Consider the following 24,491-nt stretch of genomic DNA (forward strand, 5'->3'; position numbering starts at 1 on the left):
TGCTGCAGTCCCACAGCACGTGCAGTCCGTTCGCTGTGTGTGTGTGTGTGTGTGTGTGTGTGTGTGTGTGTGTGTGTGTGTGTGTATCACACGCGCGTACACACACACACACACACACACACACACACACACACACACGCACACAGGGACTGCATGACTGTTAAAGTATGTTGTGAACAGAACTGATCATGTCAAAGAGACTTGTATCGGGCGAAAGTTTGCAGAGCGCATTCGGCGGAAAGGACTTGCGAGGAGCTCGTCAAAATAGTACAACTCTCCACAAACACGCCACAGTTGAACAACTGAGCTCTTGGACTAAAAGGGGGGGAAAAGCGATTTGTGCTTTCCCCAGTTATTAGGGGCGAATCAGGACTAGGCATGTGGTGATGACATTGGGTGAAGCACTTTGTCTGACCTGAAGCAGACCCAGAGAGGCCGGGGGGGGGGGGGGGGGGGGTCGGGGGGGGGGGGGGGGGGGAGAGGGTGGATGGTTTGGGTAGGAGTGGGTGCGTGAGTGGTGGGCAGAAAGGGCGCGTGGTGAAGAAGAAGACGACGAACATCCTCAGCTCTTCCCACCCCTATCATGAAAACTGAAGCTTCTCTCTGGTTATGAGCGGCGCCATGGATGGGGGTGTTGCTGGGTAGGCCTTTGTTCGGCGGCTGAACAGAAAGGGGGCGGAGGTGGATGCGGAGTGGGAGGGTCGAAGGTGTGTGTGTGTGTGTGTGTGTGTGTGTGTGTCTTCTCCACACCTTTCCGCCGGAGTCATGTCCTGCTTTTTGTTGTTCCAGTCAGTGCCCGCACACACACACACACACACACACACACACACACACACACACACACACACACGAACACACGCGCGTTCGCAGACAGACAGACAGACAGACACACACACACACAAACTCACACACACACACACACACACACACACACACTTGCACACGCACGTCCGGTTGCACCGGATCCGGTATACGTTTTGAAAACTCAAAACATACAGGCTATTAGGTCTGTGAGTGTTCATGCACGTGTGAACGCACGCGTGCGAGCCCCCCACCCCCACCCCCACCCCCTCGTCACCCCCACCCCACCCCCCTCCTATTAAAAAGAAAGGGGAGAGTGGCTTATTTTTTCAGAAGGCCATTGACCCGTTGTGAAGGGCAGAGAGAGAGAGAGAGAGAGGGGGGGGGGGAGAGAGAGGGGGGGGAGAGAGAGAGAGGGGGGGGGTGTTGGATGCAAACTTAATGTCCCCACCCCCCACCCCGAGGCCAGCTCACCAAGCGATATAGTGGAAGAAAAAAAAAAAAAAAAAGCACTTTAATAATGATAAAATCAATTCACACGCAGCTGGGAAGAAATGGGGGGGGGGGGGGGGGGGGGGGGGGGGAAGGGCAGATGGCGCGACTGTGACTACATGCTCTCCACGGCAAGAATTTTCCAAGGAGAAATGTTTTGAGAACAGCAACAGCAAGAACAACAACAACAAAATACGGACCTTCTGAGAGACAGACGAATTGTGTATACCTCTCCTTCGAAGGGCGGTTATGAAGCTCTCCCGTTGGGATTTAGAGAGACAGACAGACAGACGGGTAAGGGTGGGGGGGGGGCCTGTGGTGCTTGAAGAAGGGTGATTATAATTTCAAAAGCCATATTTAAAAAAAAACAAACCCAACCTATTTTTACCCTTTTACGTCTCTCTGTCTCTCTCTCTCTGCCTCTCTCTCCTTCTCCTCCCTCTCCTCTCTCTCTCTCTCTCGCCCTCTCTCTCCCCCTTCACTTTTCTTTTCTTGTAGGATGCTGCCCCCCCCCCCCCCCCCCCCCCCCCCCCCCCCCCCCCCCCCCCCCCCCCCCCCCCATGTCTATTTTCAGAAGCGAAACAGCGAACGGACTGAGTGAAAAACCCTGTCTGCGCTCTGCAGCGAGGATGAAGGGGTTCAGCTTCAAGAGCCGTACTACGTGGAGATGGCTGGGCTTGCCCTCTGTGGCCAGGCTCCCAGAGAGGGAGGGGGTGGGGAAGGGTGTGTGTGTGTGTGGCAGGGAGGTGGGGGTGGTGGGGAGGGGTGGAGGATGGTGAGGGAAGTGGGGGAAAGGGGGAGGGAGAGATAGGAGAACGAATTGAATCTTTTTTGTTTGTTGGTGGGTAGGTTCGGGTTTATTTATTTATTTATTTATTCATTCATTTATTTATTTTAATCATGTTTACTTGAATTCCTGACTTGAATTGATAAAAAGAAAGTGTGTGTGTGTGTGTCCGCGCGCGCGCGTCCCTGTGTATTGATTGTGTGTGTGTGTGTGTGCGAGCGAGAGAGAGAGAGACGGGGGGGGGGGGGGGGGAATATGCATATTAAGTGGAAGAAACTAAACTTAATGCATAAACGTAACGGCTTTCTTAATCAGCCCCTCAACCGAATCATCCCCTCCTCGTTAAGACAAAAAAAAAAAAAAAGAAGTAAGAGACAAAGAAAAGAAAGGAGCGGTGAAAATGAAAGAAAGATTGAGAGAAAACGTGAGAAGCAAGAGAGGGGAGAAAATATAAGATATTCAAATATGTGAACTGCTTTGACTGGCTCGAGAACGCACACACGCGAAACGCACGTTCGCGCGCGCGCACACGCACAAAACACGCGCGCGCGCTGTAAGAACAGTAACTACTTCTTTGTTCCGCCCCATATCGAGAGCGGTACAAATTACTTCCCTTGGAGATTGTTTCAGGTTCTCTCCGCTCTCTCTCTCTCTCTCTCTCTCTCTCTCTCTCTCTCTCTCGCACACACACACACACACACACACACACACACACACACACACACACAGACAATCAATACACAGGGGCGCCTGCGCGCGCGCGCACGCACACACACACACACACACACACACACACACACACACACACACACACACACACACACACACACACACATTTTACCCTCAGTAAAACATTTGTCATTTGTCTCTCTTTCAGCTACCTGCCTCTTCCTCCCTCTGATAGTAATTTTAAATGTTTTATCTTTCGTTTTTCAACATTGTGATTACCACCCCCTTTTTAATCTTTTTTTTTAAAGAGAGCAGAATCTGGCATGCATCTATTAAAAACCGCAACAGAAGACAGCAATGAACAACTGTGACCATTTCACACTGGACACCCAAACTTCACAGGAAGAGAGAGAGAGAGAGGGGGGGGGGGAGAGAGAGACTTCAGTTACGTACATTACAGCATATCCCTGAAACGGCATTGTTACATGCATTACAGAATATCCAAGCATTGTCCGTGTAACATACATTACAGTATATCATAGCATTGTTCGTGTAACATACAGTATATCATCGCACTGTCTTTGTAACATGATTTACGCATTACAGTATATCCTAGCATTGTCCGTGTACATACAATACGGTATATCCTTGAAGTGAAGTGTTGGTATTTGGACATTATAGCACTCAAGCACATGAAGTGTTGGTAATAGGACATTATAGCGCTCAAGTACATGAGCTGAAAACATTAAGAGGCGTTACAAAACACCACAGCTAGCAACGGAAGTGTCACAACTAGATACGTCTGTATTTACACAGGCGCGTCTGTTTCGTAACAATTGTACAAGTGTCCGCGTCGTTGATTGGGAAAACGTTTTGGGTGGGTTTTTTTTTTTGTTATTGTTTTTTGGGGGGAGGGGAGGGGAGAAGAGGGGGGAACGGGAGGGTGGGTGGGTGGGGGGCTGGGTGTAGGAGGGATGTGTTGTATCATCAAAGCAGTTGAAGTGATTTTTATCTGGGCGCGAACTGTTGTCTTACGTCCAGACCATCGTCAGAACCTATGCATCACGTGTGTGGCGTGATTGATGGGGTAATCTGTGCTTTTGTGAGAGGGGGGTGGGGGTGTGGGGGGGGGGGGGCAGACTACACACACACACACACACACACACACACATCGACACACTCACACGCACGCACGCACGCACGCGCGCGGGCTCTGTTGTATTGGGTCCTCATTAGATCGGTGCGTGAAACCAGAGCTGGCTTCATGTGTGCGCTCTGCAATCTGGGTGGAGATAAATGTTTATTTATCGTGTTGTGTGTGTGTGTGTGTGTGTGTGTGTGTGTGTGTGTGTGTGTGTGTGTGTGTGTGTGTGTGTGTTTGAAGAGGATCTGGAATGCATGTTTAATTTTGTTTTGAAGAGAAACACGCGAACATCCCACCCCTTCCCACCTCCCCTTCCCATCCTATCTATCCATCTCTCTCTGGCTCCCCTGTCACTTTATCCGTCCTCTCTCTCTCTCTCTTTTTCCCTTTCGCTTTCTTTCATTCACATCCCAAAAGAAACACGCGGACACACACACACACACACACCTTTTCATCATTATCATCGCCAACTTCTTCTTCGTTTTCTTCTTCTTCTTCTGAACTCCAAACTTCTTAACAGTGTGAAGAGCCATTGCGTGCCGCGCATAACTCTTCACAAGATTTTTTCCGGGTATGTCGGTTGTGTATCAAAGCCATTACAGAGGGTGTGTATTATGCACCATGTGTGTGCGCACGTGCAGGTAACGGAACCGGGTGTTGATTGAGATATATATGTTTTGTGGTTCACCTGTGTTGTTTATACAAACAAGCACGATAGAGAATTGTCTCAAAACGCTTGTATTACATTTTTCCCCCTCTTCGATTTCGATGTTAACTTTTGTCACTTGTGTTTTATATATGCAGTGAATGATACTCGCATTGGTGTTTCCAACTGTTATCATTTTCAGTTGTGTTCAAGTATTGTTCAACGTTTGTGCAGAGACAGTTCAAAACGCTTTCAAAGCGGTTTTGAATTTCATACCCCCCACGCCTCCGCCACACAATTACGCACGCATGTACGTGTGTGTGTACATACGTACTTACGTACACACACACGCGCGCGCGCGCGCGCACACACACACACACTGTCTCTCTCTCTCACTGTGTGTGTGTGTGTGTGTGTGTGTCTGTCTGTCTGTCTGTGTCCGTGTCTCTTTCTTCCTCATGCACCACTTTACCATCACTATCTGTTTCACAACTAACACCATTTCAAAGTTAACTTTTTATTGAGCGGAAACAACAATAACAAACAAACACACACACACAAAAAAAAGAAAAAAAAAGAAAAAAAGGGAGACATATTTACAACACTTTCTTTATACAATGTTTTGAAATGGACAGATATATATACCACATTGCCGACAAGAACAGATCACCAAGAGTCGTTTTGATATCAACAATTTTTGTTTGTTTGCGTGATTATGTAATTTGACAACAACAGATTATCAAGAATCGTTTTTGATATCATCATTGGATGATTGAGCATGAGACCAACAAATACAGGAAGTTTCTCTTCAACCTAAATAGAAAGGCACTCAGCTTCGGGACGTTGGCGCAAAACTCTTCCCAATAGCTTTTATCCAGGTCATTTCGCTTGTGTTGGGACGGTAAACCTAGGTCCCGTGGTTATTGCCATTCCTATACGTCAAAGAACCCACGACAACAAGAGAAAACTTTGTTGGAAAATATAATTTCATATGAAAACACACACACACATCATTTAGGCTCGGGAGAGAGAAATAAAAGACAAATGCGTGGCGCTGTGCTGTTGCAACGCGCTTTCACACCAAGGATTGTGCAGTTGAGCACAGCACAACATAGCACATGATAAAACAGTTTAGCACAATACATTATAGTTTTATACTCAACATAGCACATGATGAAACAGTTTAGCACAATACATTACAGTTTTATACACAACGTAGCACATGATGAAACAGTTTAGCACAATACATTATAGTTTTATACTCAACATAGCACATGATAAAACAGTTTAGCACAATACATTACAGTTTTATTTTCAAAATAGCACATGATAAAACAGTTTAGCACAATACATTACAGTTTTATACACAACATAGCACATGATGAAACAGTTTAGCACAATACATTACAGTTTTATACACAACATAGCACATGATAAAACAGTTTAGCACAATACATTACAGTTTTATACACAACATAGCACATGATGAAACAGTTTAGCACAATACATTACAGTTTTATACACAACATAGCACATGATGAAACAGTTTAGCACAATACATTACAGTTTTATACACAACATAGCACATGATAAAACAGTTCAGCACAATACATTACAATTTTATACACAGTAATCGTTTCACTGTCACGGCCCTGGTCTTTCGACTGAAAGCTTCACGTGACAATTAAAAACGGAGCGGTCCATTTTCTGGAACTTCAGCATCGTCATCGTCATAATCATCATCATCACAGTGACCATCACGTGACTCTGACAGAGCAGCACGTGTTTTTGCCAGGAGATGGTTCATCACAGCTTGTTAACACAAGGAATGTTGGTTGTAAACACGGCAATACATATACATCCATGGTATCCAGGAAACAAACATATGCAATAAAAGGCATCCGCTTACACAGATAATGCACTCTGTACACTATGCACTTACTATTCAACGAGTGTCCCACAAGGAATTTAGAACTGACATTTGTCACACGAAGACCAGGAACAGAAACTCGCCTCAACAGACTGAGGCGAGGTATAAAGGAAGCGGCTGCTCACCAGACAAGCCCAGCCGTCAACTGACGGCTCAGCAGCTTGCTCGCACACTCAGTCGTGATTCTGAAGTGGCGCCCCCTGACAGACTGGAACCACAGACTTGGGGCAGACTGTGGACATGTGGGAAACCTCAACTGGAACCACAGACTTGGGGCAGACTGGGGACATGTGGGAAACCTCAACTGGAACCACAGACTTGGGGCAGACTGGGGACATGTGGGAAACCTCAACTGGAACCACAGACTTGGGGCAGACTGTGGACATGTGGGAAACCTCAACTGGAACCACAGACTTGGGGCAGACTGTGGACATGTGGGAAACCTCAACAGGAACCACAGACTTGGGGCAGACTGGAGACATGTGGGAAACCTCAACTGGAACCACGGACTTGGGGCAGACTGGGGACATGTGGGAAACCTCAACTGGAACCACAGACTTGCGGCAGACTGGGGACATGTGGGAAACCTCAACAGGAACCACGGACTTGGGGCAGACTGGGGACATGTGGGAAACCTCAACAGGAACCACAGACTTGGGGCAGACTGGAGACATGTGGGAAACCTCAACAGGAACCACAGACTTGGGGCAGACTGGGGACATGTGGGAAACCTCAACAGGAACCACAGACTTGGGGCAGACTGGGGACATGTGGGAAACCTCAACTGGAACCACAGACTTGGGGCAGACTGTGGACATGTGGGAAACCTCAACTGGAACCACAGACTTGGGGCAGACTGGGGACATGTGGGAAACCTCAACTGGAACCACAGACTTGGGGCAGACTGGGGACATGTGGGAAACCTCAACAGGAACCACAGACTTGGGGCAGACTGGGGACATGTGGGAAACCTCAACAGGAACCACAGACTTGGGGCAGACTGGGGACATGTGGGAAACCTCAACTGAATAGGGAACCAGGTCGGCCCATGTAACGGTATCAGTATCAGTATTAGTAGTTCAAGGAGGCGTCACTGCGTTCGGTCAAATCCATATACGCTACACCACATCTGCCAAGCAGATGCCTGACCATCAGCGTAACCCAACGTGCTTAGTAAGGCCTTGAGAAAAAAAAAGATAAATAAATAAATAATAATAATAATAATGGTGTTTATAAGGCGCAAAATCTTGATGAAATCAACTCTAAGCGCACAAAAAAAACCAAACAACGCAGGTGACAGTGGGCACATTGGTGACGTGGTCATGCAGTGAAAGCAGTCCAGACTGACAGTCATTCAGCTGATACAGTCAGAATGAGTCACTGCGGATCAGGAAGACCAGTCAATAGATCTGAACGTTGTTTGTGAGACCAGTCAACAGCAGGACGTGTTACAAGACTCGAGTTGTACGTTGATCAAGCCCCAGTTCCGGGCACTCAGCAAACAGGAACGTGTTATTTTGAAACCAGTTGTGTATGACGCAAGCTGGGCGGTCATCCCGACAATAGCAACAGTCATCGTAGTTCCGCTGTACGTCGAACAAAAAACCAAACACTCTACAACTTATTCTACATATAAAACCATTCGTGCGTGTCAATTTTAATGTTGGGTTTTTTGGTTGTTTTTTTTTTTTTTTTCTTTCCAAAATATACATCAATGTTAAAAAAACTGTTAAAAATAACACATCACAGATTAAAAAACAAACAAACCCGAAACATGTAAGGGCGTCCGAAAACTACTATGCCTACAATGACAGCTACTATGATAATTCATCACGAGAGAGAAAACCAAAGGGGCAGTTTCACAGGAAGCAGGAGATGGACAAAGAACGCCGTGCGGCATTCAGCATGGCACACAGCTGCCTCGCCTGTCTTGTGCAGTGCTGCACAGGTTATGTCGGCCGCCACTCCCAGTCTTTTTGGTTCCACCACTGTCGTCCTTCGTTCACTGGTGACGAGAATGGGATATGGGTGACCCTTACTGGAGCCATTGTTGTGAGAATTCACACACACACGCACACACACACACACACACACACACACACACACACACACACACACACACACACACGGAGAGAGAGAGAGAGAGAGAGCATTCCGAGTTCTGTCGAGAGCAGAGAGAGAGGGGGAGTGGGGTGAGGGGGTATTCAGTCGAGGGCAAAAAAAAGAGAGGGGTGGTGGTGGTGAAGGAGTATTCAGAGTTCTGTCGAGGGCAGAGAGAGAGGAGGGGGGGGGGTATTCAGAGTTCTGTGGTGGGTAGAGAGAGAGAGGGTATGTGTGTGTGGGGTATTCAGAGTTCTGTCGAGGGCAGAGAGAGAGAGGGGGGGGGGTATTCAGCGTTCTGTCGAGGGCAGAAAGAGAGAGAGAGAGAGAGGGGGGGGAGTGAGGGGGGTATTCAGAGTTCTGTGGTGGGCAGAGAGGGGAGGGTGGGAGGGGGTATTCAGAGTTCTGTCGAGGGCAGAGAGAGAGGGGAAGGGGTATTCAGAGTTCTGTGATGAGGAGAGAGAGAGGGGGGGTGGGGAGTGGGGGGCGTATTCAAAGTTCTATGTTGAGGAGAGAGAGAGAGGTGGGTTATTCAGAGGTCTTTGGTGGACAGACAGTGGGGGTGGGGGTTGGGGTTGGGGGTATTCAGTTGCATGGTTGACAGAGAGAGAGAGGGGGGGGGGGGTATTCAGAGTTCTGTGGTGGGCACAGAGGTGTGGGGGGCGGGGGGGGGAGGGGTATTCAGAGTTCTGTGGTGGGCACAGAGGTGGGGGTGGGGGTATTCAGAGTTCTGTGGTGGGCACAGAGGTGGGGGGTGGGTCTTCAGAGTTCTGTGGTGGGCACAGAGGTGGGGGTGGGGTATTCAGAAATCTGTGGTGGGCACAGAGGTGGGGGTGGGGTATTCAGAGTTCTGTGGTGGGCACAGAGGTGGGGGTGGGGGTATTCAGAGTTCTGTGGTGGGCACAGAGGTGGGGGTGGGGGTATTCAGAGTTCTGTGGTGGGCACAGAGGTGGGGGGGGGGGTATTCAGAGTTCTGTGGTGGGCACAGAGGTGGGGGTGGGGGTATTCAGAGTTCTGTGGTGGGCAGAGAAAGGTCCCTAGGCAGAGTGCCGTAAACTATGTTGTCGATCATGATGAGCTCGTCGTCCCTGATCTCCATGGACTGCCGGACGGCATCCAGGTCCGCCATCGTCAGCCTGCCCCCCTCCCCGCATCCCCCAACCCCCTTCTTCCTGGAGGAGCCCCCTGCCTTGCGACGCATCATCACCTGAGGCTGGGCGTTTGGGGGATGTTCCGCCTGGGGGGGTGAAGTTGGAGGGGGTTTCCGAGGAGGAGCAGGATTGGTGTGAGAGGTGGGGGAGGCCTTCATCACCACGTTAGAGTAGTCCCCCTCCGGGGGCTGGAGGGTGGTGGGGGCGCTCTCCGCCCCGTCGCCCTGGCGACGGAACTGCTGCAGGAAGAGGTCCCTCTGCTGGCACAGGTTGAGGTCCAGGGACTGGCTGTGGTGATGCTGCTTCTGCTTCTGCCGCCGCTGCTGCTGCTTCTTCTGCTGCTGGGCGGCGTGGAACCTGTCCCGCACCAGGCTGTCCACGCTGCGGCTGTTGTTGCGGTGCAGGCCTTTGGAGGCGAGGGGGGGCGGGGAGGTGGGCAGGGTGGGGCGGCTGTGCGGGTGGTGTGGGGCGAGCGGAGTGTGGTTGGAGAGGGGGAGGTTGCTGCCCTTGCCGCCTTTGCTGGCCGCCCCCACCACGTGCATCTTGCGGTCGTCCCCGCTGATACAGTCGGTGTACACCTCCTCGCGGCCCTCCGCCCTCCGGGGACACAGCGGGGTTCTCTCCGGGTCCGCGTCCACTGCCTCGTAGATGTCATTGCCGGCGTCGCCATCGTCTGCATCATCATCACCACCACCACCGCTGTCGTCGTCGTCGTCGTTGTTGACGTCCATGTACTCGTCGTCCTCGGACACGAAGAAAGACTTGGTGGCAGGGGACGGAAGGTCCTTGACGCCCTGACCTTGACCTTGGACAGGTGCGGCGGGTTTCCCCAGCTGCAGGCGGCTGTAGTCGTCCGTGTCAGCGGGGGTGGAAGTGGAGGGAGAGGAGGGGTGGTGGAGGGCGGGGGTGGTGTTGCGTTGGGGGTGGGCGCCGCCGGCGGCGGAGCCGGCCTTGATGCGGGTGTAGTTGTCGCCGGTGGGCATGCTGACGTTGGACACCTTCCTGTCGCCCCTCACCCCCGCCCCCGCCCCCGCCCCCACACCGACCCTCACACCATCGCCCAACCCGTCGTCAGACACCTCCTCGTAGTTGTGGTTGTCGTTGACCTGGGAGCCTCTGCCGCTCGTGGTGGTGGTGGTGGTGCCCACTTTCTGTTTGGGGGGCTTTCTGGCCGCGGTCTTTTCCACGTCCACGGTTTTGGACCTGAGGACAGAGGACACTGAGAGTGATGTGTGCACCACGTGCTGACCTCTGTAAGTCTGCCGTGCTGGCTGCGTCCTGACCACTGTGGCCTGCTGTCCATCTCCGTGTCTCCTTTCTCTGGGTCTGTGTTGTCAGGTTTCTCTTTTAGTCACTCTTGTCGCCCTCCCCCTCCCCCGTCCTTTTCTCTGCCTGTCAGTATGTGATTGAGCTGTCTGTCCCTTTCGTCTTCCAACGCCTTCCCTCTCTGTCTGTCTGTCTCTGTGTAAAATGAAGAATCGTTATCAGATCATCCCCGTTCTGTCTGTCTGTATTTCTTGACAGAAACGTCTCTTCATTGTGAATGATATTTACTTTGGACTTGTCTGTCTTGTCTCTTTCTCTCTGTCAGTTTCTCAGTTCCTCTTTATATGTCTGTCTCTCTGTACCTGCCTGTCAACCCCCACTCTCTCTCTCTTCCTCCCTCCCTCCAATCCACCCCGCTTCCTTCTGCTTAAGAAAAAAAAAGAGAAAAAAAAAAAAAGGTAAAACGACAGCAAAGGAATGGACAAGTGACTGTACAAAGTCCAGTTAGTCAAGGGAGTTAATCGAGGGAGTTCACCACGGGGCAGACACGGACACACAGTACCCTCACCTCTTTCGAAGCTTAACGACAGCGACGATGATGATGATGACAGCGATGATCATCAGTGCCACGGCCACACCAAGGACCAGGTACTCTGTGCTGTCTGTGACAGTATGAACAGTCACTGTTAGCTCTCTGTGTGTGAGGAGGGGGTGGGGGGTAGATGGAGTATGTGGGGGTGAGTTAGCGTGTGTGGAGGTGATGTTGGCCAGTGTGTGTGTGTGTGTGTGTGTGTGTGTGGTTGGAGTGATTTGGTTGAATTCGTTACCCACACCCCCTTTAGCCAACTGCCATCTCGATACAAGCTGCACGTGCATCTCTCTTTCTCTCTCTCTTTCTCTCTCTCTCTCTTATGCACACACACAGCACTCTCACACACACATACAAATACACGCTTGTACACGTGCGCACGCGCGCGCGCGCGCGCGCGCGCACACACACACACACACACACACACAGAGGAGCCCTACCTTTCAGCACCCCTGCGCCGTCGTCATGTTTGGCCTCGGTAATGTCCCTGCCATGACAAGCAGCCCCGGTGTTTTCTGAGTCAATGGGGGGCTGGGTGCTGTCCATATGGGCGCCGCCTCGAGAGTGGGAGGTAGTGAGGGCTGTGGTGCCGTTTTCGCTGACGTCTGAGGTGGGAGCTGGCTCGGCTGGGGTCGTGTCGTTTGTGTTGGCGGCGGTGATGTTCGATCCTGAAAGGTGGGTGGTGGGGGTAGGGGTGGAAACAACAGCGGTCATCAGCAACACCTGTATTATAATAATAATAATAAGGAGAACGCCACACTTGCAGCACTAGCTATTGGAAGCAAAAGTTGCAAGAGTGATTGTTGCAGAAGCAACAACATCAGCAGTAAGAGTTGTAAAAGTGGTGTTTGCAGTAAGAGCGGTGGCAGTGGCAGCAGCAGCAGCAGTAGTAGTAGTGGTAGTAGTAGTATCAGTATCAGTAGCTGTAGTACTATAAAATGCAGGAATAACAAACTATAGCAGCAGAAGTGTTAGTGTTGATAGTATTGATTGGTTGATTGATATGGATACTTATATATCGCCTATCCTCGGTCGGAGACCACGCTGTAAGCGCTTTACAAACACGGGGTCATTTGCACAACAGGCTGCCTACCTGGGTAGAGCCGACTGACGGCTGCCATTGGGCACTCATCATTCGTTTCCTGTGTAATTCATTTAGATTTCAGGCACACACACACACATACACACTCAGACAGACATGTAACATTTTACGTGTATGACCGTTTATGTTTATTTACCCCGCCATGTAGACAGCCATTCTCCGTTTTCGGGGGTTTGCATGCTGGGTATGTTCTTGTTTCCATAACCCACCGAACGCTGACATGGATTACAGGATCTTTAACGTGCGTATTTGATCTTCTGTGTACGTATACACAACGAAAGGGGTTCAGGCACTAGCAGGTCTGCACATATGTTGACCTGGGAGATCGGAAAAAAATCTCCACCCTTTACCCACCAGACGCCATCACCGAGGTTCGAACCCGGTACCCTCAGGTTGAAAGTCCAACGCTTTAACCACTCGGCTGTTGCGCCCGTAGTAGTGGTATCTGTAGCAGTACATGCAGCGGAACTAATTGGCAATGGTATTACTGACAGCAGCCGTGCTGGGAAGAGCAAACAGCAGTTTTAACAGAATGTAGTAGTAGCTAGTGCATCCGTGCACAAGGGGAGAATGTAATCTTTTCCCTTCTGATATCCCTCTCTGCATCATACTGGACACGAATCGCCCCTCTTTCCCTCCTTGCCTATCTATCTATCTCCCTTCATCTGTCCATGCCTTGCATCTCGTACTTTGCCTCAAACAGGGAAAGAAGCACAGACCAGTGCACACACACACACACACACACACACACACAGAAGCACACACAGAGGCACACACACACACACACACACACACACACACACACACACACACACACACACACACACACACACTCAACACACAGAGACACACAAACACGCACACACAAACACACACACACGGAGGCACACACACACACACACACACACACACACACACACACACACACACACACACACACACACTCACACACACACTCACACTCACATACAGACACACACACACACACACACACACACACACACACACACACAGCCCACCTGTGGTGCTGCGGGAGGGGGGCGGTGCAGTGACATCAGGTGTTTCTTCACACTGGACCTCCACAGCTCCATCAGTTCCTGTGCATACACCATCGCCGGCATCATTGTCTGTTACCCTGTCACTGTCTGTAACTCTGTTTGTCATTGTCTGTAACCCTGTTACTCTGTTACTGTCTAACTCTGTTACTTTGTCACTGTCTGTAACCCTGTTACTGTCTGTCTCTGTTACTGTGTTACTCTATCACTGTCTGTAACTCTGTTACTGTCTGTCACTGTCTGTAGCTCTGTCTGTCACTGTCTGTAACTCTGTCAGTTACTGTCTGTCACTATCCGTAACTCTGTCACTGTCTGTTACCCTATCTGTTACTGTCTGTTTGTCACTGTAACTCAATCTGTTACTGTCTGTCACTGTAACCCTATCTGTTACTGTCTGTTTGTCACTGTAACCCTATCTGTTACTGTCTGTTTGTCACTGTAACTCTATCTGTTACTGTCTGTTTGTCACTGTAACCCTATCTGTTACTGTCTGTTTGTCACTGTAACTCAATCTGTTATTGTCTGTCACTGTAACTCTATCTGTTACTGTCTGTCACTGTCTGTCACTGTCTGTTTGGCACTGTCTGTAACTCTATCAGTGACTGTTTGTCACTCTGTAACTGTCACTCTGTTACTGTCTGCCTGTCAGTCTGTTACTGTTTGTCACTACGTCTGTCTGTCTGTCGAACTGTCGAAACTCATTAAAGATGACGGCATTATATTATTTCTTATATCTGTCTATCTATCTGTGGATATGTCATGTTTATCCGTATATATATATAAATATACACATAGATATAGATAGATATTACACACACACACACACACACACACACACACACACACACACACACCCTCTTTCTCCCCCCGCCCCCCTCTCCTTCTCTCTCTCTCTTACTCTGTCAGCCTCTCTCTCTCTCTCTCTCTCTCTCTCTCTCTCTCTCTCTGTGTGTGTGTGTGTGTGTGTGTGTCTCAACCCCTCTCTTTCAACCTCTCTATCTCTCTGTCTGTCTGTGTCTGTCTCCTTCTGCCTATCACTGTATGTCTCTATTTCTCTCTTTCAACCTCTCTCTCACTCTGTCTCTCTCTCAGCCTCTCTCTTTCAACCAATCCATTTATCTGTCTGTCTGCCTGTTTCTTTCAGTCGTTCTCTTTCTCCTCTCTCTATCACACACACACACACACACACACACACTATCACACACACCCACACACACCCTCCCTTCTTTCCCCACCGCCCTCCACTGTTGGGACTCTAATTGTCATCCTGATTCCCACAAGTTGATAATGTTGCTATTTTTAAGAATGTCATGAAACAAAGTGCGATGATGTGCCATGTCACCGTCACCATAGAAAGGTGTAGAGGTTAAGGGCTGGCAGCCACTTCCGATGACGTCATACGTACTCCCGCTTTGTCGCTGCGTTTGCTGGCGTGGAGCGTGTTGGCTCTGTCTTTACTAACCAGTGTGTGTGTGTGTGTGTGTGTGTGTGTGTGTGTGTGTGTGTGTGTGTGTGTGTGTGTGTGTGCGCGCGCGCGCTGGTGTTGTCAAATAATGTTTGTTGACTGATGTTTACTGAGCTTTTTTTTTCGCCACAGTTCTTGTCTGCCGCAAGTTTTTCCAAAAGCACAAAATGGGCTGATGGGTGGGGGTTAGGGCTGGAAAAAGAGCAGACGACACCAAGAAACTGAAGATTGATCTGTTTGCAGACACGCAAGACAACGTGATAAATTTATGAGGGATCCCCCCCAAAACAACAACAACAACAAAAGCCCGATCTTTTGTTAATGCTGGCTGAACTTATAGCAGTTGGTTGTTGTCTTATGGATGAGTTTCTCCTTCTCCTTCTGACATTGTAGGACCCTTTTTTCTTAGCACCCCAATGAGGCTTCTGATCATTACACACACCGTTTATGGGGTTTTTCTGTTTGTTTGTTTTGTTTTGTTTTTCTTGTGTTTTCACTTGTTTATTTCATTGTTATTGTTCTGTTATTATAACTGTCATTTTTAAATGTAATTTCTTTTGTTGTTGTTGTTGTTGTTGTTGTTGTTGCTTAATTCTTTTATTGTGGGGCTGGGGGGTGGGGGGGTGGTTGGTACAGCAGTTACTTTGTCCGGCTGGCTTGCTGTCCTAGAAAGAACCTTGCACGTGTAGGTCTGTGAGGGGATGCCGGTCACCTTGGGTGTAGTGACCTGTAGCGAGGGGCGCTGTCCACAACGAAGGCCCCAGGAGAGTGCAGTGGGTGCTTTGCTCACTTCACTGAAGTGCTGACAGCACTGCGACCTGCTGATTGAAGTGTCGAGCCGCACATGGCAGTTTGGGTTTCCCTTTTTGGTGTTTAAAAAAAAAAAAATCTTGTCACTTAACCTGTTCCACTCCATGGAGTTTACAGCCTCGACAGGCTTCCCTGTCATGCTGATGGGGGAAAAACGCAGAAACTATACTGAAACCGAACGGTTTTTCCTGCAAGTTGACAAGTGCGGGCATAGCCGGAAATACCGTAGAGGTTGGATCCTTTGCTTACGTTTTGTGCATATGCAGGAACGTGGAAACCGTTTAAAAAAGAAGAAGAAGAAGAAGAAAAGTTCGACCCTTATGCGCGGGTGACGGGTTCAGTGGGTTAATAATTAAGCTTGTTCTCTTTCATTCGGGGTCTGTTTTAGTGTATGTTAAGAGTCAAGAAAAGACACGTTTGTTTGTTTTTTTGTTTTGTTTTGTTTTGTTTTGTTTATTTTGTTTGTTTGTTTTTTCAGTCAGAGCTGAGTCAATACCCATCGCTTTTGCAGAAGTTTATTTCTAGCTCAGAAAAGAGATGACGTATCTAGAAAAGAGATGACGACGCCGGCAATGACATCTTGGAAAGAACGAGCTGTCAGTGGTTTCCTCCCCTGTCCCAGCTGTCGTTACAGGTCTTTTTCAACGCCCAAAGCAACATTTGTTGGGAATGTTTTTGTCGGTATTGATGACTGTCAATGAAACTTTCATATTCACGCATTCGCATTCACCACCTGTAATTTGATAAAGCCCAGAGACACAGACAGACAGGCACACACACAGACAGCGCACAGGCACACACACGCGCGCGGACACACACACGCGCGCGCGGACACACACACACACACAGCCAAATAGCCAAAATATGCAGCTATGGAAAGCATTCCAACTGTTCAGAATAGAGATGTAGCTCATGCTCAACAAATAGAAAGCTGTGTTGGAAAGGGATATGGGAGGTGAGGGGTGGGAGGACGCGGGTGGGGGGGGGGGGGTTAAGAGACATTTAGAGAAAGTAAAAGCGAGCATGGAAGCAGACAAATGAGAGAGAGAGAGAGAGAGGAGGGGGGGGGGGGTCACCGACATAAAGAAAATGGCACTTTAACAACCACATACCCTGAAGAAGAAGAAAGACGTAGTCTTCATTCTTCCACTTTCCCTCCTTCTCCCCCTGCAGCTCCGGTGTGATGGTGAGGGCGAGGGGGTGTTGGGAGGAAGCGTTCCAGCGACACGCGGTGTCAGCTTCGCCTTGTGCCCCCCCACACTTGTGGCGCAGAGGGAGGGTCTGGTTGAGGTGGGTGGTGGTGGTGAGGTTGGTGGAGGCCCGAGTCTTCATCCAGGTCAGGCTGACAGGGCTGAGGATGCGGCACCGGCACGGGCTGGACCCTACTGTCCCGCCGTCGTAGAACAGCAGGATCGGGGAGGTGGTGTTGTCGGGGAAAGGACTGGGGGTGGGGGCAGGGCTGGTGGTGGTGGTGGTGGTGGTGTCGGTGTTGGCGCAGGCGTGGTAGAAGCGAAAGGGGAGTTGGGATGGTTGTGTTGGATCTGTTTGTGAATAGACAGCTCCGTGCTTCATACAGCGTTCGTATCATTTCATATCGGGTATCTTGTTGTTGTTGTTGTTGTTGTTGATGATGATGGTTGTTGTTGTTGTTGTTGTTGTTGTTGTTGTTGTTGTTGTTGTTGATGATGATGATGATGGTTGTTGTTGTTGTTGTTGTTGTTGTTGTTGTTGTTGTTGTTGTTGTTGTTGATGATGATGATGATGATGATGGTGGTGGTGGTGGCGGTGGCGGTGGCGGTGGTGGTGGTGACGATTATAGCATGGTGGTGATGATAACGATTACAGCATTCACAAATGCAAACGCGATGACCGTCACACACAAAAACACAGCGCACACATACATGAACACACACATACGCATATGTACTTACATACGCACGCGCGCACCCATGCACACACACACACACACACACACACACACACACACACACACACACACACACACACACACACACAAAGAGCCAGAGACAGATAGAGTTTGTAAAACGTTTTTATGTAATTCCATCCAAACCCCAAAACACACACACACACACACACACACACACACACACACACACACACACACAAAGCCAGAGACAGAGAGAGTTTGTAAAACGTTTTTATGTAGTTCCATCCAAACCCCCAAACACACACACACACACACACACACACACACACACACACACACACACACACAGAGAGACACGTTGTATACTGTAAAAGCACTGACCTCGATTGATGGCGAGGGCCAAGGCCCACACATACGGGAGAAGTCCAAACATTTTGAGCACACTTCTCATCTTTCTCTCTCTGTTCCTGGGCATGTCGATCTGCCACGTGTTCACGTCTCCACCGTCTGCTGTTGGCGGCACACACTGAAAATCAGCACTGATGAATCCTGTCCTCACACTGAAGGACAGCACTGGTCAGTCCTGTCACACTGAAAACCAGCACTGGTCAGTCCTGTCCTCACACTTAAAACCAGCACTGCTCAGTCCTGTCCTCACACTGAAAACCAGCACTGCTCAGTCCTGTCCTCACACTGAAAACCAGCACTGCTCAGTCCTGTCCTCACACTTACAACCAGCACTGGTCAGTCCTGTCACACTGAAAACCAGCACTGCTCAGTCCTGTCCTCACACTGAAAACCAGCACTGCTCAGTCCTGTCCTCACACTTACAACCAGCACTGGTCAGTCCTGTCACACTGAAAACCAGCACTGGTCAGTCCTGTCCTCACACTGAAAACCAGCACTGCTCAGTCCTGTCACACTGAAAACCAGCACTGGTCAGTCCTGTCACACTGAAAACCAGCACTGGTCAGTCCTGTCCTCACACTGAAAACCAGCACTGCTCAGTCCTGTCACACTGAAAACCAGCACTGCTCAGTCCTGTCACACTGAAAACCAGCACTGCTCAGTCCTGTCACACTGAAAACCAGCACTGCTCAGTCCTGTCTCACACTGAAAACCAGCACTGCTCAGTCCTGTCACACTGGAAACCAGCACTGGTCAGTCCTGTCACACTGAAAACCAGCACTGGTCAGTCCTGTTCTCACACTGAAAACCAGCACTGCTCAGTCCTGTCACACTGAAAACCAGCACTGGTCAGTCCTGTCCTCACACTGAAAACCAGCACTGCTCAGTCCTGTCACACTGAAAACCAGCACTGGTCAGTCCGGTCCTCACACTGAATACCAGCACTGCTTAGTCCTGTTCTCAGACTGGGAGTTCAAGTTGAAGGTGTTTGTATGCGGAGAAACTGTTTTAAATCTCAGTTGCAGAAACGTTTTGAATGATGGTATTGAATGAAGGGTTTCTTTGTTGGGAGTGTTCACAGTGGGAAGGTGTGAACGGTCTTCTCCTTGGCGTGTCTTGCTGTGGTTGGAAAAAAATGGAACCTTCCTCGTTCAGAGCATGTTTTTATAAACTAATTTTAAGAAGTCGTTCTGAGATTTAGCAGACGAACATCTGGTGTTTTTTTCCTAGTACTGGAACACTGAAGATAGTGTTTTTGTGTGTGTCTTTTTCTGGAAACAAGGAAGAGAAAAAAAGCTTCCTGGGCGTGTGGGCATCATCCAACAGAGGCCGTGAGCTCATATCCTGTTGAAAGTTTCCCTGTGGGCTGCGTTGGCAAGTGGCGGTCACTTGGGGCAGTAGTGTCCCAGGATTGGTCAGTGTTGGGGAGGCATTTGAAAGTAGCCACCTGTCATCAGAGGGCAGTTGACGCTGTGTCCTTGCCAGTCCACGTGAAGCCGGCCAGTGCGGTGACCGTGATCACCAGCCAACGGCGCTCTGTGCTGACTGGCTGAAGGCAGACTGGTCTGTTCCGGATCAGCTGGGTGTGGGGCGGGATGGAGAGAGTGGCGTGACGGCACTTCACGTCCTGGTGGCGGTGATTGTTGGTCTGATACCACTGCAGACTGACGCCTCCCCTGCCTGTCGCCTTGTGTGGGACGGTCACGTGATGCCGTGGGTTGTATGGGTGGGTTGGGAGTCCCTCCTCATCTTCTATAGCTCTGAATCCGATCACTTTCTGTTGTCTGAATTCAAACTGTGTGTGTACTTTGTATTAGAGGTCATCGTTGAATTGTAGGATTGCATCCCCTTTTTCGTTCTTTTTTTTCTTCTTCTTTTAAACGAGGGATGGAAGTCGGTTTGTCAACGATATTGATACAGATAGATTGAGGTTTGAACAACACCACACCATAACAGATCAGGAAACTTAACTCTATGAGGCTCCCAGCATAACATGCACTCTCTGCAATTTCAGGCCAGGTTTGGGTGTGTTTTATTACTGGCTGGAAAACAGGTATTGTTGTGTGTCAGTCACTCTGGTCTGGCCACAAGGACATTTCTGTAGTCTGGGTAACGCCACCTCCCAGCCCCGCTCCCTTCACTTCTGTTGGTATCTTAGTGACGTTGTCAGGTGGATGGATGAATGTAGGTAGCTGAAAGTTTTGATAGTTGATTGTCCACAGATGATATTTTGTCCAATGTGCGCACACACAGAGTTTCATTACTATGCTTTATAATGTCCAGTTTTCACTTCTTTATGTTGATACATATATCATATGTTCCCTTTTTGGACTTCACTGCGGTATCAAATAGCTGACGTCTTTAGCAAACCACAGAGGAAGAGTGTGTAATAACAGAGAACTCCCCAAACCACGAAACAACACAGCAGTTCACCATCGCTTTCCAGCAGTATTCCATGACATGGCACACACTCTAGAATGATATTTCACGACACACTGTGAGTTGTCTGTATTCGAAAGACGTATGTTCTGTAATTTGTTGTTTGTTTGTTGTTGTTGTTGTTGTTTGTTTGTTGTTGTGGTAGTTTTGTTGCTTTTGTTTTTTACCACAAAATGTAGCTGGGTGGAGCCATACGACTCCAGACAGTGCCCACACAGCAGTCACATTGCGGGGCCAGTCATAGGTGACCACACGAATTCCCTTCACAGTAAGCCACAGGAAAGTGAAACATTACCAGACAAGTACTCGCTGAAAGGTTTCTGCCAAATTGACCACGTCAGGCTGTGTCCTTCTTCCTGTTCTCAAGGTGTTAGCTAATGTTCCTGAAATTCTCCGTTTCGCTGTTCACGGATTGTTTTCACTACAAAGTATACGGGCACCAACAGACCTCAGTGACAGGGGACAGCCAGATTACCAGAGACACGGGCAACAACAAATCCCCAGCTGCTTGGGAAATCTGCTCGTAAGTGAAAGAGATACAAGCACAAAAAACAGCCAGAAAACGGCTTCAAAGAGGGATTGTGAGGTGGGGGGGTGGGGGTGGGGGGTATTTGAGCAGTACCGAGAAGGTGATCGGACAGGTCAGCCAGTCACACGTGTTCAACAAGAGGTCAGCACACCAGCTGCAGCACCAGAACCATACTGATGTCTGATACACTGTTTTGGTGTCTGGGGAAGACCTGTCCGTACACTGCCGCTTACCTCCGTGTCTGTGACAAGTCCATCAGGATGACCACAACACAGCTATCACACACACACGGAATCTACACAGCTTGCTTGCTCGGGAGGCGGTCTGCATAATATGACGTCTCTGATTCTTACTGAGCAGACCGGCGACAAGCATGTCAGGGTCTGTGGAGCTACTAGACACCCCTGTTGGTAGCGCTGTGTAAGACTTGGGGTGGGGTGTGGAGGTGGGGGGACAAAAAAAAAAAGACCCAAGGAAGATCGGAAGATCACAGCACGTAGAAAGAACACGGCATCACACGAAGCATGGAAAAGCTCGTTCGTTTGGAGAGACACGCACACATCCAGCCCACATCAGAAATGAGAAATGCCATCTGGGTCAGAGATCGCCGACCGGAAGTGGTGCAGACGACGTTGGTACAGTTGGTTTGGTGGCCACTCGACACTGCAAGGATGTTGATTGGCGATGCTGGATTGGCGCTGTTTTTTGCTCACACGAAGTGACTGTGTCGTTTAACAGATTTTAATGAAGAGCGTGGTGGTATTATATGGTGATTTTGTTGATGTGCATGTTTTAAAGAGAGACTGTTATACAAAATAGGGTCAGCTATCACAGTAGTGATGAGCCACCTATTCAGCACATTGTATTCGAGGGTCCAGCTGTTCAATATTTACCGTGCAAATGACTAACTGGGGGTGTTGAACACAATTGTAAACAAGGCAAACTGTCTCTAATGTACACTGACTACTGTTTCTGACAAAACATCAGTAATAAAGCCAACTGTCTTCATACAACACTGATAAAGCCCGACATCTTGATGCAAAATAATGGTAGGGCAAGCAGACTATGTCGATTCCTTTTGTGTGTGTGTGTGCGTGTGTGTGTGTGTGTGAAATGATTAAAACGCCAAACACAAAGTCGTTAAGGGCCTCGTGTCTCATACACGTGGCAAGTAATGCCACGCCAGTTGTTGTCATGGCAGTGAAGAGAGAGAGAGAGAAAGATAGTCACGAGTGATGTTGTTGTGTGGAGGGCCCGGGCTGACAGTCCTCAGCGAGGTGACGCTGGGTCAAACGACCTATACCGACACTTAACGAGGCGCCACAATTAGCAACAAGAGATGTGCAGTGGCCATTGTCACGGCCTCTTCCCTGAAAATCACGGATGTGGAACAGCTTGGAGGCCCCGTCTGGGGAACTGTTTAAAAAGAATTATTTATTCATTTATTTATGTAGGCATCTTGCTTTTGCGCACAATATTCTTGAAGCTCTGTGCGCTTTACAATGGGACTAAAACGCATTCACTGAAACATCCGGCACACAAACATACACATATGATTTGAAACAGAGGCAAGAGGGAACAATTAAGAGAGATCAAGTCATTGAGAAAATCAAACTGAGTATCAGATACGAAATGACAAAGAGAAATAATGATAACAACAACAATGTAGACAGTTTACACACACACACACACACACACACACACACACACACACACCACATCACATACCACATCACATCACAACTGATGATAACTATCGTTGTATATGCAGTATATGCACGGCGGTGTGTGTGCATAACAACGTGTGAGGTGGTGTGTGTCCTCGTTTGGTTTTGATGATTAGCAAGTGGAAGAGGGGGCGGTGTGTGTGTATGTGAGGGTGGGTGGGAGCAGAGGTTGGGTGGTGGAGTGGGTGGAGACTTCCACGCAGTTTGTTGGCTTTTGTGTTATGGTGTAAAGTATGCAGTGTGAATGCTGTGAACACACCGATCCTTGTCTGTCTGCTTCGCTGTTTCTTTTTGTCAGTCTGTTTGCCTCTGTCTGTCTGCCTGTCTCTTTCTCTCTCTCTCTCTCTCTCTCTCTGCCTCCACCCACCCCAGCCCCCAATGGGGTAAGTTGACATGACCATAGTGACTTTCTGAAACTCACTGTTTGTGTTCTAAAGTGGCATTTTCTGACTAATGGGTTTATTATTTTCTGTTTTCCTGCTTATTTCTCTGTTCGTCTGCCGTGGTTGTTCTGTCTGCATCTCAGTGTTGATTTAATCTGCCTCCACGAGTTTGTCTTTTCTCTCTGTTTCTCTGCTCTGCTCTGTCTGTCTTTATGTCTGCCTCTGTCTCTGTCTCTCTCTGTATATCTATGACTGTCTCTCTCTCTTCTGACTTTGTCACTGTCTGTTTATGTCTCTCTCTGTCTCTCCCTGTCTCAACAGCCACCCCCCTCCCCGACCCCATCCCACCCCACGAACTCTCTCAGATTAGTTAACAACTTGAACACGCTCATCCACCACCCACGCGAGCAAGACCCGACACCCCTCACCACCCCACCCATACATACACAACAGTCACAGTTTTTTGTTCATTGAATCACTGCGGAGCTGCCCGCGCTGAGTGTCCTTGTCCGGGCCCCAGGCTGTGACGTCACAGAGGGCGAGCAGGGCGTGTTTCCTGAGAGATAAGAGTGGTGATGAGCGTTTCTCACTTCCTTCTCGCCATCAGTCCCTCAAGTGGCTGGTTTTTGCCCAGCGTCTGCTGAAAAGCTGTAAGTCGATGCATTGTCCTGATTTTAGCGATAAAAGTTGCCGGTTTTTTTTTTTTTATGGCTGTACTAAATAGTAGTGTAAACCCCACCCCCATTCCCCTTCCGTTTTTAGCAAGACCCCCCCCCCCCCCAACTCCACCATCCCTACACCCCGCAAAGTCGCTTATTGTTCTTGCGAGAAGCGCAAAGTTCATTGAAGATCTGTTTGAGAATCTGATTTTTTAAAAAATCAGGTTTATGAAATTCGTCTATTTTTATTTGGTTGTCAACTTTTAGGTTGGTTGGTTTGGTTGCTCTGTACTGCATACCATTTTCTGTGCCGTTATGTGAGCCATTTCCATGGCGTTATACCCCCACGCTGCGCATCCTGATTGCCCCACACATGCTCGCCCCCAAATCCGGGCTCGCGCCACCACAGTCGGCAGAAATGGTCCACAGAGAGTGATCACGGTCTGTCCTG

At 49.1% G+C, this 24,491-nt stretch overlaps 2 protein-coding genes across 4 annotated transcripts in view; one reads left to right on the top strand and one right to left on the bottom strand.

Annotated features, from left to right (window-relative positions):
• Positions 1-24,491, top strand: part of LOC143282987 (activating signal cointegrator 1 complex subunit 3-like) — a 259,018-nt gene that overhangs the window by 209,353 nt on the left and 25,174 nt on the right. The window lies entirely within an intron of this gene.
• LOC143282988 (uncharacterized) lies at positions 9,288-20,028 on the bottom strand. Its single transcript, XM_076588948.1, has 6 exons — positions 18,277-20,028; positions 17,120-17,548; positions 13,697-13,774; positions 12,016-12,243; positions 11,555-11,648; positions 9,288-10,923 (listed from the first exon to the last, which is right to left on the bottom strand). The coding sequence occupies exons 1-6, from the start codon at positions 18,368-18,370 to the stop codon at positions 9,576-9,578; spliced, it is 2,271 nt and encodes a 756-aa protein (XP_076445063.1). The 5' UTR covers positions 18,371-20,028; the 3' UTR covers positions 9,288-9,575.

The sequence above is a fragment of the Babylonia areolata genome, chromosome 6 (genome assembly GCF_041734735.1).
Source record: "Babylonia areolata isolate BAREFJ2019XMU chromosome 6, ASM4173473v1, whole genome shotgun sequence".
In the NCBI taxonomy this organism is placed as follows: Eukaryota; Metazoa; Mollusca; class Gastropoda; order Neogastropoda; family Buccinidae; genus Babylonia; species Babylonia areolata.